Here is a 14,252-nt window from a genome sequence, read left to right as displayed (position 1 = left end):
AAACAGGTAAGGGAGATTTCCTACAGTTGTTGCAAATTGGTTTCTAAATGATGATCAATCTTTGGTTGGGAAGGGGTTTTCGAAGCATTTATGAGGATAGCATGCAGTATAAGATGTCGATTTGATGAAAGTGGGGAAGTTTCTAGAGTGAGAGCTGGGGAGGAAAGGAAAGAGATATTCATTTCTGGTGTTTCAAAAAGAGATGGGTAGGGAAGCTTTGTGAAGGAATTTTACCAGTTGGCTAGGGATCTCCATCCAGCTGCTGGTGGAAGGCGAAGTCAGTCAGTTAGTTCATCAATCATGGAGTCAGGTGGTGGTGGCAGAGAAGAATGGCTGGGTTGTTTATTGATTGTTCTGGAATTGGGCCAGTTACTTAGAAAGAAGAGTATCTTTTTATCTAAAGCGGGCCAGTCCCTTGTATTATACAGGCCCATTTTCAGGCTAATACTGGTTTGGACCTGGGTCATTAAAAGAGAGCTCATTTCCTTCCCAGTTAGGCCATTTAAATGAACAGGCTTATAATCTGAACATGGGTAACAGAGCCCAGAAGGCACTTGCGACAGCCCAGGAATCTAATCAGAATTAAAATACAGGTCAAGCAGATTTTATTCGTCATGGTTCAAGTAGCATAGACACCCAAAAACTTTCTTATTGCGTGATAAAAGGCCTCAAATGGTGGGAAGGCGTTTTCTACAGACAGGACAAGGACGTAGTAGTAGCAGATCGCCTGGGGTGATGGATTGATAGGAGAGCTCTCAGTTGAAGCTGTTAAGAGGGAAGTTCTCAGGTGGAGTAGGAGCAGCAACCAGTTGGAGATCAGAAGGAGAAGAATTTTGGCAATGGTTTGCCCCCCAAAGGTGGCAAGTATTTCTGGGTAGAGCAAGGGGCAGAAAAGAATGCAAAAAGGCTTGGATATGAAGGAGTATAAGTGTCAATCAGCAAAGGAGCGGAAAGGTAAGAAAAATTTGCTTGTCAACAATTGTATGAACTCAAACATGCAGAAAAAAAAAAAAATGATGCTGGAAATTCTTATGTTGAGGAATCTCAAAAGGTCTGACTTAAAGAAGGATAAAGAGGAAGTCATTTTCAGAAGGAAAAGAAATGGGGGAAAAGGACAGTGAGTACGGTAGTGATTTTGCATGCAATAGTGGTCGACTGTTGGATGAGATTCGCAAACAATTGGATTATGCTTCCAATTCTACTGATGTACTTGGGGTATATTTCTTAAGTGCCTCCTCCATATGAAGGTTTGGAGGATGTATCTCTTTTTTAGCATAAGAATGGATGTAGACTTGGCTGTGAATAATCATTGTAGGGATGGTATCTTACCTACTCCTGCGGAGGTGGCTAACACACAGGATGTTGGTGCTCAAAAACCTTAGATGATATGGAATTGTGGCTGGTTGAGGGAATGAAGTCTGGTTGGATAGTGCTAAAAGAGAAGTAACTAAAAGTCAGAGGAAACTAGCAAGATCAAAGAGCTCTATCAACCACAAAGGGACGGGCTTAAACAGGGATCTTCTTAATCCTGTTTTATTTCTACTACTGATTTCTATTTTTTCCTTGCTATGAGGATCTCTTTGTCCTCTCCTAGGTCTTAATTCCCTTTCTTCTCTTTCAAAATATATTTCTTTTGCAATCAACGGAAAAAATAGCTAAGCAATTTTAAAAGGTGGGGAAAAGGATACATATCATGTGCATATACTCCCCAAATCTGGTATAATATATAAATTTGGTTCACACATCAGCATTGAGTTTGACATCATTACCTGAACGCATTTTACTATTATCAGCACTAAGTGCCCAAGTGAATGCAAAGTCATGAAAGCATTCAGTACAATCATTCTGGTAACAAAAGAAAGATGGCTGGTGCTAAAAGTACATACTACTAAAAAATAGGATTTTTTAATAAAATTTTAGCACACAAAACAAGATAGTAAGATGCATTTTTGCATGCGCTGGAATTCAGAGGGAAACCTACCAGCCGACCCGATATTTCACGCAAAGCTTCTGCCCAACGAGAAGTTGAATCTGCCATCATACTAACATTATAGCCCATATCTCTGAAGTATTCAGCGAGTGTGATTCCTGGAAATCCATAACACCCATGAGTTAAAGGATAGAAGCCATGCAGCACAATTCCTACCATAACAATTTAGCTAAGCATACATCGGCCATAGGAAAATCAACTTAAAGCAAAAAAAAAGTGATGACAGAACTATCACATAAACGGGTTGAGAGGAGACATGCTCGGTGAGGAGCCATTGCTGCTGAAATGGCGAAAGAACACAAAGGTGAAAATTTGAACCTTGAGAACAAAAAAAAAATTAGCAGGCCCCTCTGACCAATGAAATCAATCCAAGCAATGGGTCCCACAGGACTAAATATGGACCCTACAGGGTGAGACTCACTGTTTGGAGCAATCTCATTGGGCTGGGGGGGGGGGGGGGAGGACATAATTATTTTCCTTGAGTAACAATCACTTCAGGCAAAAAAGCTAGAAATTAGGCATATCATCCACTAGGACCCAACATGGCAGGACCATAATTGTGTAACAAACCCCTTTTCCTTTATGGAGATGTGCTAATGTCCATGGAATTGTATGCCCAATTTTGGATGTTGGATGGAGAGCGAGAGAAAAAGAGGAATGTAATGTTACACAACCATTTTCCCTCTTGGCTGCACACTATAGATGTGTTAACACCCTCAAAAAAAATATTACCACGAGAATTTTTTCCTGGGTCAAAATGCTCAATAAAAGTTTCTTCTATAGCACTTGGAGAATCATATAGTGTTGCTTCTGAGTAAAAAACAGGACAAATTGCTTTTAAAAAATCCTCATGAACAAAGGAAGTGTTAATTCCAAATGCACAACTGCATTTTTGCAAGTCTGTCCCCAAGCTATGCTAGTATCGTACTCCTCCTTTTGGAAACCCTAATTAAAAATCCAAAATAAATTGTTGCTGCAATATTGGTCCAATGATCGATGAGATCTCATTTACAATCTGCTTAGCATGAGAGAGAGAGAGAGAGTTTACTACCTTTGCAATCTGATTTTTGTTGGATTGTACAAGTACACATCCCGGGATGCTGTGCTACTGCTATAACTGTGCTATTTTTTCATTATAAGATATTTTGTGCTATGTCTGGTTGGTGGCATTTAGAATATAAAAGCACACAAGTCTTGCAGACATTGTGCAGTAATAATAACTCCCCATGCATATACTTTACCACCAGTCCTCTGCTGACCTATGTCAAAACTCAAAATCATAGAACAGTGTTCCAATGTTCTTTTTATTTTATTTTTTCCTTTTATGGGGCTGGGGGTTGGGAAACAAAGGTTTCAAATGTCATCAGCACAAACAGATTCATCACCAGGGCAGGCAAGGGGGGGGCGGGGATATAAAACTTTACATTCAACTCCAATGCAGGTTACTCCTTAGCTCCAATGTTTTAAAAGGCTTAATTGAGGCTTGCCTAAAACACCTCGAGGTTCAATCGAAAAAACCAAATTCCAAAAAGACAAAACGCATTACAGGCTGAGACTTGTGCATTTGTACAAAAGGTGTGCCTTTTGTGCCTTTTGAGGCATACGCATTTTGGGTTTTGATTCTCAAGTTAGATTTGGCTATAAAATTTTAACTACATGTTTATACAAATGTATGTCATAATATGAGTTGATTTCTAAAACTCTAGAAACCAAACCTTTCCTAAATTACTAATTTGTATCTAGATCATGAAAACAAACTGAACTTTGTAATAGTATAGATATCTCTCGTCATGATTTACGTCATGAATTCATGTTAGCGAATTTTGAGCAGCCAACAAATTGTTTGCAAAGCATGTCTAATTTTATTTACATTATATGCGCGCTTTTCTTAATTTTTTATTAATTTTAAAAATATATGTAATTTTTTTACATATTTTTATCTAAAAATAAAATTCTCAAAAGGCTTAGGCCCCAAAAAGCCTTAAGGGTTACACCTTGCCTCTTAAGGGTTAGAACGCCTCAATGCCTCATATTACGCCTTTGTCTTTTAAAACATTGATTAGCTCTACATTGAGTAGCACAGCGAATCAAGGAGATTCAATTCTCCCTCCTCCCCCACAAGAACCCACAGTTTTCAAAATAACTGATGATGATTTGAGAACAGATTAATGAAGTACAGGGAATATACAATTCCCCAGAAATGAAAGATCCAAACTTTTTTTTGTCATCTAGGAGAGTTGCTGGTGTCTCCTTGTGATGTGGATGATTTTCGAGAGTGAAGTTGGGGATTTTAGCAAGAGCCAAAGAGAAGGTGCTGCCGCACTGTGCCTGGTTTGCAATTCTTACCCCCTATTTAATTTGTGGAATGAAATTGAAGCAAGAAAGGAATCAAGGGAGGAATGGAATCAAGATTGGAATGGAATTGCTTTTCGAATGCAATTGCTGTTGGTTAGTAATATGGAATGACTAGGAATCCAATTTCAATTTCTTTCCAACAACTGATATTCTTCAATGGCTTTATAATGAATGAAAAATAAGTCATTTTTTTAATTTAAAAATCCTAATACAGAATTATTTAATTTTCGTATTATTATTTTTTATTTTATAATAGTGATTTTTATTAGTTTTAATGTTATTTTTTTCATTATTTTTATTATTACTTTTTTTTTATACTAATTATTATCCTTAAAATAATTATTGTTATTTTTTTGCTTTTATTTATTTTTAATGTTCTTTTTGTTATTATTATTTTATAGTAATAATTATTAGTGCCTTTGTAACTATTATTAGTTATATTATTATTTTTATTTTTTTTGTATTAATTATTGTCCTTAAATAGTAATAATTATTTTTTTTTCCATTTATTATTATTGTCCTTGTTGTTATTATTATTTTAATAGTAATAAATATTATTATTAGTTATTATTATTGTTATTGTAATTATTATTAGTTGTTATTGTTTGCAATTAGTATTATTATTTATTGCTGTTTTTTTTTGTTACAATTTTATTTATTATTTTCATAATAGTGATTATTATTAGTGAAATTATTATTTTTAATTGGTGTTATTACTATTGTTATTATTTTTATAGTAATTATTATACTTAAATTTATTTTTATTGCCTTTTTTGTTGTTATTGCTCTTGCTGTTATTATTTTTTCACAGTAATAAACATTATTTTATTGTAGTTATTATTAGTTGTTATTATTTTATTTAATTTTATAATAATTATTATCCTTCAAAGATTTTATTATTTTGGATTTTTATTATTAATATTGTTCATGTTGTTATTATTATTTTTATAATAATAAATATTATTTAGTGTTATTGCAATTAACATTAGTTGTTATTATTTTTATTAGAATAGTATTACAGTAATAATAATTAGTATTATTAGAATTTTTTGTTGTTTTTAAAAAAAATTTATCATAAAATGTGTTTGATTCCATGGAATGAAGACTGATTCCAGCCTATCTAAACTGGGATTGTGATTCCCCCATTCATAGGAATCGTATTCCGGCCAGAATACAATTCCATCCTTGAATTCGTAAACTAAAAACAAGAATGCGATTCCATTCCTGAAATTTGATTCCATTCCAGGCCTAATTCTGCAAACCAAACGGGGGATTAGGGTTTCGTCGATGGGTAGGAATGCTAGACTTTTAAAGACCATGTTCACTATTCAACTAAGCAAAGTGATTATTTCAAAACCCAAGGGTCTGAAGGCCAACTTGAAAAAATGAAACAAAGAAAAATCTTTGAAGAAATCAGGGTTCAAGAGGAGAAATTGCTGAACAAGAAACTTGAGAGTAAATCTCGTTCCAAGATATGGCGAGGGGGTTTATGGTCAGGAAGGAATTAGTGGATGCAAGTAGGAAACCTTGTTGACACAAAGGCTAAGGACCCTCTCATTCAAGAGTGTAATAAAATTTGAAAAAAAAAATACAATTCTAATTATCACTGCAAAATTAGTTACACCAGTAAGGTGTAGCCAGATGGCAGAGAAGTGGAAAGAGAAGGAGGTGAAGGAATTTATGTAACTACTGCAAAAGTCTCTACATGCAAGCCTCAGATAGACCTTTGATGGAGGGTCTAGAATTTACCATATTCAGCAAAGAAAGAGCTAAATGATTGGAATCTCTGTTTAAGGAAAAACAAGGTCAACGGGGTGCTTAGGAGGTGGTACAAAAAGGACAAAGTCCCAGGACCCAATCGATTTACTACAGTATCTCTTCAAGAAATTGAGGGTTGCTAAAGAACGACGTCAAAACAGTGTTTGTAGAATTCCAAGAAACAGATAACTTCATGACTTGTGTTAATAACATTTTTATTGTCTTGATTTCTAAGAAAGATCGGGCAGTGACTTTAGGATTTTAGGCCAATTAGTCTCGTGGGTTCCACCTATACATCGATAGCAGTCCTTGCTAATAAACTAACTATAAGATTGGTCACTAAATACTTGATATGGTCCTCATTGCCAATAAAGGGGTAAACAGAAAATTAAAAGAATGTGCTAATATGCAAGTTAAGGCATGGAAAATACATTTCATGTATCATGGGACTTCCTGTTCATGTACTGAAGAGAATGGGATTCAGGCCTGCCTAGAGGAATTGGTTTAGAAGGTGCATTTCCTATCGCATGTTCTCTAGTCTCATAAAGGGCATTCCTTCCCATCCTGATTTGCTGCAGCTGGACAAGGAACTCCTGGGGCTGTGCAGAAGCCATGCTGGGGAATTAAATGTGCAGCAGCAGGATCTCTTACAACAGAATTGTCGGCATGGCATGGAATACATACAGACAGATTAATGACAAACTTGTAAAGCAGATTCCTCAAACCATTTTCTGGCTATTGCAGAGGGAAAGAAATAGAAGGGCTTTTTAGAGTACAGCATTAACATTGTTAAAGACTGTTGAAATCAAAACTTGTATTGTACCCAAGCAGCATCTTTGTTTTTAATCTTTTTTGTACTTAATTTGTACCCCCTTGATGCTTTAAGTGAACCTTTTCTTTACTTTCAAAAAGAAAAAAGTTATACACTGTTCTAGTGGCTACGGATAGCATGATGGCATGATCCTACTAACTAGGGATAAGGTGGTTTTTTCTTGCTTCTCTTTGAGCTTTGGCTTCAGGAATGTTTTGTGGTGTTTCGCTGACTGATTTGCAAAGGGATTGGAGCACAGCTCTTATGTTATTTTTGTTTCCAATTGTTGGGGCACCTTGTTCTCCAGTTTCTTCACTCACTAAATTTCCTTTCTCATCCAAAAAAATCATCATTTAAACATTGCGCTGAACAAATGGGGATGAAAAAATAAACAACAATAAAGAAAAGAAAGAAGAAAGAATAATAGAAAGGCATGGACTACAATACAAGAAGTTAAAGAAGAAATTTAGTATTTCATGTACTACAATAGAAGTCAAAAGAAGAAATGTTAAGATTTCAGGTAGATACTCATCAATTCAAAAGACAAACTTTTTAATCTTGTAGACATGCAAGTAGCATAGACACGAGGAGATGTTGCCTCTGACACAGCTATACGCATTTCAAATACATTTTTATGCATGCAAAATCTACAATGAAAAAATACAACTGTATATATTCATTTTCAGAAAATGTGTACTTACATGAAGATAGATTTAGAAATTTTATACTTCAACAGAGGTACACTCATCAATGCCCTCAATAAAATAAGTTGGCAACAAATTAGGTCAATATCGCATCCATGATATTTCAGAAGGAACAATATTACAATAAATATAAGCCTACAGAAGTAATAATAAATAGAATCCAATGTAGACCTTCACATAAATAGAAAATTTGGAATTAGATCAACTACTGGAAGCCAGAATTGAAAATCGTGTAATCTCAAAAGGCTACCACAACTAACTAAGAGAAATTTCAAATTTCTCCAGAAGACATGAAGGAGCACTGATTTCACGGACAAAAAAGGACAGAAAAAAAAAGTATGGACCAACACTATCAAACAGTAAAATAAAGAAAAGCTTAATTCTACAGGTAATTCACCAAAACATTTAATCTACCTCAACCAAGCAAATGTAATTACCTGTATAAATGGAAGCCTCACGAGCAGCCACAGGCATGTTCGAAGTATTAGCCACAAGTGTAGTTCGCTTCATAACGGATTCTTCACGACCATCAGGCAATGTCATTGTCAATTGAGGAAAATCCATAAGAACCTAAACAATTAGATAATCTGCATTAAACATCTAAGAAACAATAAAAAAGACAACTAATTACCATAAAGAGACACAAAAAAACAAATAAAACATACCTCAGCCATTTCATTGCCCCTTTCACCACAGCCAACATAAACGACAGTATCAGAATTAGAATACTGCACATAAACAGAATGTATTAACAGAAGCTTAGTAAGAAACAAAGTTATCCAAACTAAAGAATTTAGAGTGAATAATGGCATGTTCACCTTTGAAAGAGCTTGACTAATAACAGTTTTCCCACAACCAAATGCACCAGGGATGGCACAAGTACCACCAAGAACCGAAGGGAACAAGGCATCAAGAACACGCTGATATTTTGGGGGTTAAGGTGGGAGAAAGAAGTCATTAGGAACATAAAATTCTCTATATAACAAGCTACATAAAAATGCATGCAGTTGGCAAAGAAACTACCTGCCCAGTTAGTAAAGGAGTATCAGCAGGAAGCTTTGCCGCAACAGGCCGTGGTGTACGCACAGGCCAAGTCTGCAGTCAGGTGAAACACGAACCAGAATTTTAAAAAAAAAAAAATAGAGAGAACTTTCATCTGTTATACTTTTGATGCACATTAAAAGTAAAAACAATGATATCCAAGTTGACCTGAAGCATTGTAAATTGCTTTTTGACACCTTGAAACTCAAGCTCTAACACAGTATCCTGCAACAGGGGGGAAAAAAAAAAGGAATATCAGTGCATGCATTCTTTTAAAAGAGTAGAAGTCCAATACATGGATAATAGACAAACTCGTCAATCTCTAAGCTTACATATTGCAGATAATTTATGCAAATTTTAAGAGTTAACTATAGCCAGTACCCTCTGTCCCACAATGTCAGACACTTGCACAGAAGCATAACAATATGATCATTAACTTATATGAGCAAGGAAAACAAATTTGCAACAGCACTGATTATATAGCACCAAGAACTTTAAAAGGAAAAGGTGTAAAGCAAGGGGTTTTAACCCTTATGAGGTGAGGCATAACGCTTAAGGCGTTGAAGTGTAAGCCTTCCGAGAATTTAATTTTTTACATAAAAATCTGCAAACAATTACACATATTTTTAAAAATAAAGAAAATTAAAAATAAATTTTAAATTTTAATATAGTTTTTAAATTATTCGTTGACCATGCAGAAAATACTAACTTGAATTCAGTAACTCATTCTAAGAGGTAGTCATATAACTACAAAGTTCAAATTATTTGCACGATCAAGGTTATAACTCTCAATTATTTTGATAAGGTTGAGGGCCCAAGGTTCAAGAGTTTTAAAGATCAATTCATATTAGGACATTCCTTTCCATATAAAAAAGTGGTCAAAATTTTCTAACAAATTCTAAATTGAGATTCACACACTCAAAATGCGTAAGCCTCAACTGACAAGATGGCAAAGGTGTTCATTTTTTACAAATTTGTAAGCTTCAGTGTATAATGCATTGGCCTTTTGGAGATTGGGTATTCAGACTAAGCCTTACGGTGCTTTAAGCATGCCTCATCTCAAGGCGAGCCTTGATTTTCAAAACATTGATAGCAACTATCCACACAAACCACAAATTAGTAAAAGAAAATGACAATTGTGTATAACAATAAAATAAACTATTGTAATGAACGTTTTCTTTTAATAATGAAAAATTAAATAAATATATTATGAGAGAAGGAAATGAACTACAAGCTAAAGGAGGACCAGGATTCCTCAAGAAATAAAGAAAATAAAATAAAATAAAATAAAGTAAAGCATTTTAATGGAAAACATTATTCTGCTTTCCCTGATTTCAGTGAAAAATTTCTAACTATTCAGCCTAAAGCATAAGATCCTACACCACAGATTGCAAAATTCATGAATATAAAAGTGCTGACTAGCCCATAGGGTTGACAAAACCATAGAGAAATCTTGAAGTACTAATTTGACCACATTCAAGCATAAGAAAGGCTTAGAAAAACAGCACGAGAAAAAGTAGTTCAAAAATACATACCTTCAAAGAGTATTGACCAGGTGGTGCAATGTAAGTGATTTTCCCCATAGAATCAGGAGGAAGCGCAATATGGTGCTGCATTAGACTGTTCTCAAAAACAGTCTGCATTGAAAATCAGAATGTAACCAGTTAGAATAAAACCCATGAAAGAAAATAAAGAGAAGCCATACCACATATTTTTCAGTAGCAACCTTCAAAATGTTACAAAGTAAATTCAAGTGCTTATTAAACTTACAGCATACAAGTCTCCACCTGTTAGAAGATCCCCCTCACCTGCAACAAGTAAATGAAATTGTGTTTAAGAATGTTAAACATCTCCAATACAAAAAAGAATGAAGAGAAGGGTGGCAACTTTTCTCCACTAATCAGTGCTAATGGGATTTAACACGTTACCCAAAGTTTTAGGTTGAAACTCCCAAAGTGTATCTTTGTCAAGGGCTGGGACAGAGACACCACGGGGGATGTAGACATCACCAGATCTTATAGCAATAGTTTTCAAAGGCCTCTGATTTTATACAATGAAAAAAAAAAAAAAGGCACAAATTAGTCCAGTAATCATAATGCTAATAATTAAAAATTACAAAAAAAATACATATATACACAATTGGTTCTCAAACCAAAAGAGACTTGAAAAATATAATTAGTACATAAATAAAACTAAGCTGGTGGCTACCTGAATGCCATCAAATATATTCCCCAATATTCCAGGTCCCAACTCCACTGACAAAGGCTGCAATATCAACTCAGTTAATGAAAGTTACAATGCAAGCTTAATCTATGAAAGCATGAAAAAGCAAAGTAGCAGAACTACCTTATGTGTTCGCAGAACAGGGTCATTTACCATCAACCCAGCTGTTTCTTCATAAACTGGAAAAAAATTTAAAATAACACTTTTTGTTAACTTATTATCTACTTTTTTTGAATCAGAGACCAGATTACAGCAGGTCAAACAGGTCCATTATTTAAAAAAAAAATAGAACAGCCACTGCTAAGAAAGCAGAGTTAACAAAAAAATCCAAAATTTTAAATAAGGAAATAGTCATCTACAAGGATTTTAAAGTTTAAGACCTTGGATGGTAGCAGAATCCCCTTCCAATCGAATGATTTCCCCAATAAGGTTGTCATGACCAACACGAACCAGTTCATACATGGCTGCCCCTGCCATTCCATCTGCTACAACGACTGGTCCTGATACCTGTGCAGAAAATTTAAAATAAAAATAACACTTTGCAACATGCCTATGAAGTGTGAATATAATATATGGATGAAAAATATAGACATGCTAGAATAACAACGATGATACAAGCATGACTACATCTAACTTCTGTATAAAAATCACCAACTCGAAGAGAAATATTTTCATTTTTTTGCAATGAAAATTACTATACTACCCTTATTACGTCATAAAATTCTCATTACTCCTAACACTTGTAAAACTGCCCATTTTTTAAATAAAAAAAAAATTTATTTTTTGTTTTAATGACTTTATGATATTGTTTTGCATTTTAAATTCTATTTTTTTTGCCCATGTTGCAACATATATATTGGTTCTAGCACTAGAAAGAAGTCTATCAGAAATATCATGATTAAGCATTTTGATTGGGTCAAAATTAAAGGCCCACCTGGTGGTGTTTCATGATTTAAAAATTCTGTTTCTTTCTTTAAATTCTGTACAGTTTCTTAACTTCTGTTTCCTTCATTATTGACAATATACTATGCAGCAATATATACAAAGGGAAAGAACCAACTCCAACAATTTTCAAACATGGGAAATAGAATGAAATCAAACAAGCATGTAGCCTTTTGGCTAACACATCCTTCAAATCTTCTCCATTTTACTCTTATTATGCAGAAATTAATAAAATTAAAAACAAAATGTTATCAGTATTAGAGAGTCATGTTAGGCAACCACCCACTCTACCTAAAAGCTTAAGTTGTTTGGTGTTGGTCCAACAATGTATATCAAGCCTTTAACACTCCTCCCGCACATGCAGCCCAATTGCCAGTAGAGACATAAACAAAGACTAACAATAATTATGTGGAATAACATAGGTTTTTTTATTTGTTTTCACAAGGAGATGATAACTGTGCGCAACAAGAGTAGAATGCCAGCACCTCATGGTAACCATGGCTCTGATAAGATAACATTATAAGCAGCCACTTTTCTTGAAATCTTAAGATGTTAGTTTGTGGGCAAACAATTTATATCAAGCCTTAACAAATAGCAAGCTATGACTGAAATTTCCAGTGAATAATAACTTCTAACAATGTGTCTATGTATGTATATATATATATATATATGGATATATTTTGAAGCAATGCATTAACTTGAAATATTCGTTTGTCTTTTGTGGGGCAGAAGTGCTCAAACTACGAGCAGTGAAGTAGACCTAGGCTGAAGAAGCTACAAGGTCAAAAATTGGACTGATCTCTCAAGAATCACCATGTTTTATGCTGATAACAATATAAAGACGGTGAAGAAGGAGGAAGAGGAGGGAGAGAAGGAAAAGAAAAAGTTGCACCATCAAGCATTCATTAATACAACAGGTGCAAATTTCTTCTAAAGTAAATCTCATCCAAGTCCAGCAGTTGCTGCAAATGACATAAAATCTTCTAAAACAACCATCATAATGATCATGCATTAACCCCCACTGCTTAAAAACTTGGAAAAAACACACACTATGTTAGGCAGCTTGTAGTTGAGATCTTGAATTTGTGTGGACTTGAACAACATGTAATAACTGTATTGATTTTTGACCAAATTCATATAAATTAAAATCCATAGCTTGAGAAATCCATGCCTCCAGGCACAGCATAGAAGTACTGACATTGAATTCAATCTCCAAAAGAATAAGTGGTGGCAATGTAACAAGTTCGAAACTTATACGCCACATTTAAAGTTAGAGCACATGAATCCGATATAATATGCGTACAAAGATTAGCTCAGAAAGTAAAATTTTAAAAAATAAAAAATAAAAAAATAAAATAAAAGAGACCCTCAGGTTCTGTATGGTAGCATACACAACAGGTCTTAAATTTAGATTTATATGGATTTGAACAAAACACAATACAATTTTATAATGTCTAGATTCACACAAATCCAAATCTATATTTCCAACTCCAACCTCCCAAACAAAGAGTTAGAGTAATGCAAGAAGAAGATAGAAAAAATATAACATATAAAAATTTACACAACACAATATTCAAAACAATAAACAATACAATCATACGTAAGCGGCTTGTTAGTGAATGAACCAAATTGCTGAAAATCCGTTTCGATAACCAAAACGATGAGAAGAGATCGAAACGAGGTACCTTTCGGACGTATCCATACTCGCTCTCCTTCTCCGCGTCCTCGAATGTCGTCAATCGAGCTCCGTACACAGACGGCATTTTGACCGATGGATCAGACGGGAAGGCGGCAAGGATCAAAGAAGCTCGATCGATTCACAGATCGAGAGCACCAAATCCGAAACAAACCAGATCAACAAATTCCCTATAATTTCAAGCCAAATCGGAAGAGGGAGGGGGGGGGGGGGTGGAGATTAGGCCCTTCAGAGATGGGAAGAAACGAAGTTGAAGCTCGTGACAGATAGGGAGAGAGAACGTGGATTATGAAGGATAGTGCGGGGGAGCTTCGCAGCGGGCCAAAAAAAACAATCCAGTGTTACATGAAGTAGGCTGCTCTCTAGTAACCGATGATTTTACGACCATTGGGATCTTGCCACGTCACCAGGTTGGGGGCGAGGCTGAGCTGTTCAAGTGTAGTTTTTTTTTTTTTTTTTAAATAGCAATTATAAAGTTTTTAAAAAAATGAAAAATAGCCACCTAATAAAAGAAAAAAAAAACAAAAAAAAAAAAAGAAGTTGTGATTTATGCTGCGCGTTTGTGCATTACATATTCAAATTTCTCAAATATCAATTTAATTTTTTTTTTGGTCAACACTTAATTTTTACTAAACACAAAATATTTTAAAACTCCAAATTTTTAATATTAAATTCTTTTTAAAAAAAATATATATTTAAATATAAAACTAATTTTTCATCTGTTAAGGGCTA

General features: G+C 34.5%; 1 protein-coding gene across 1 annotated transcript in view; it reads right to left on the bottom strand.

Moving 5' to 3' along the window:
• The window catches only part of LOC131158062 (V-type proton ATPase catalytic subunit A), a 28,238-nt gene extending 14,371 nt beyond the window's left edge, over positions 1–13,867 (bottom strand). The window contains exons 1-13 of the mRNA XM_058112623.1: positions 13,510–13,867; positions 11,263–11,389; positions 11,006–11,061; positions 10,868–10,924; positions 10,588–10,699; positions 10,430–10,467; positions 10,195–10,296; positions 8,828–8,884; positions 8,642–8,713; positions 8,437–8,538; positions 8,284–8,346; positions 8,056–8,188; positions 1,982–2,088 (exon numbers count right to left, since the gene is read on the bottom strand). Coding sequence (XP_057968606.1) covers positions 1,982–2,088; positions 8,056–8,188; positions 8,284–8,346; positions 8,437–8,538; positions 8,642–8,713; positions 8,828–8,884; positions 10,195–10,296; positions 10,430–10,467; positions 10,588–10,699; positions 10,868–10,924; positions 11,006–11,061; positions 11,263–11,389; positions 13,510–13,587 — 1,104 coding nt within the window. The 5' untranslated portion in view covers positions 13,588–13,867. The remainder of the gene's footprint in view (positions 1–1,981; positions 2,089–8,055; positions 8,189–8,283; positions 8,347–8,436; positions 8,539–8,641; positions 8,714–8,827; positions 8,885–10,194; positions 10,297–10,429; positions 10,468–10,587; positions 10,700–10,867; positions 10,925–11,005; positions 11,062–11,262; positions 11,390–13,509) is intronic.
• Between the last annotated feature and the right edge of the window lie 385 nt (positions 13,868–14,252).

Source organism: Malania oleifera, chromosome 6 (assembly GCF_029873635.1).
Source record: "Malania oleifera isolate guangnan ecotype guangnan chromosome 6, ASM2987363v1, whole genome shotgun sequence".
Taxonomy (NCBI): domain Eukaryota; kingdom Viridiplantae; phylum Streptophyta; class Magnoliopsida; order Santalales; family Ximeniaceae; genus Malania; species Malania oleifera.
This window is presented reverse-complemented; position numbering and strand designations above follow the sequence as displayed.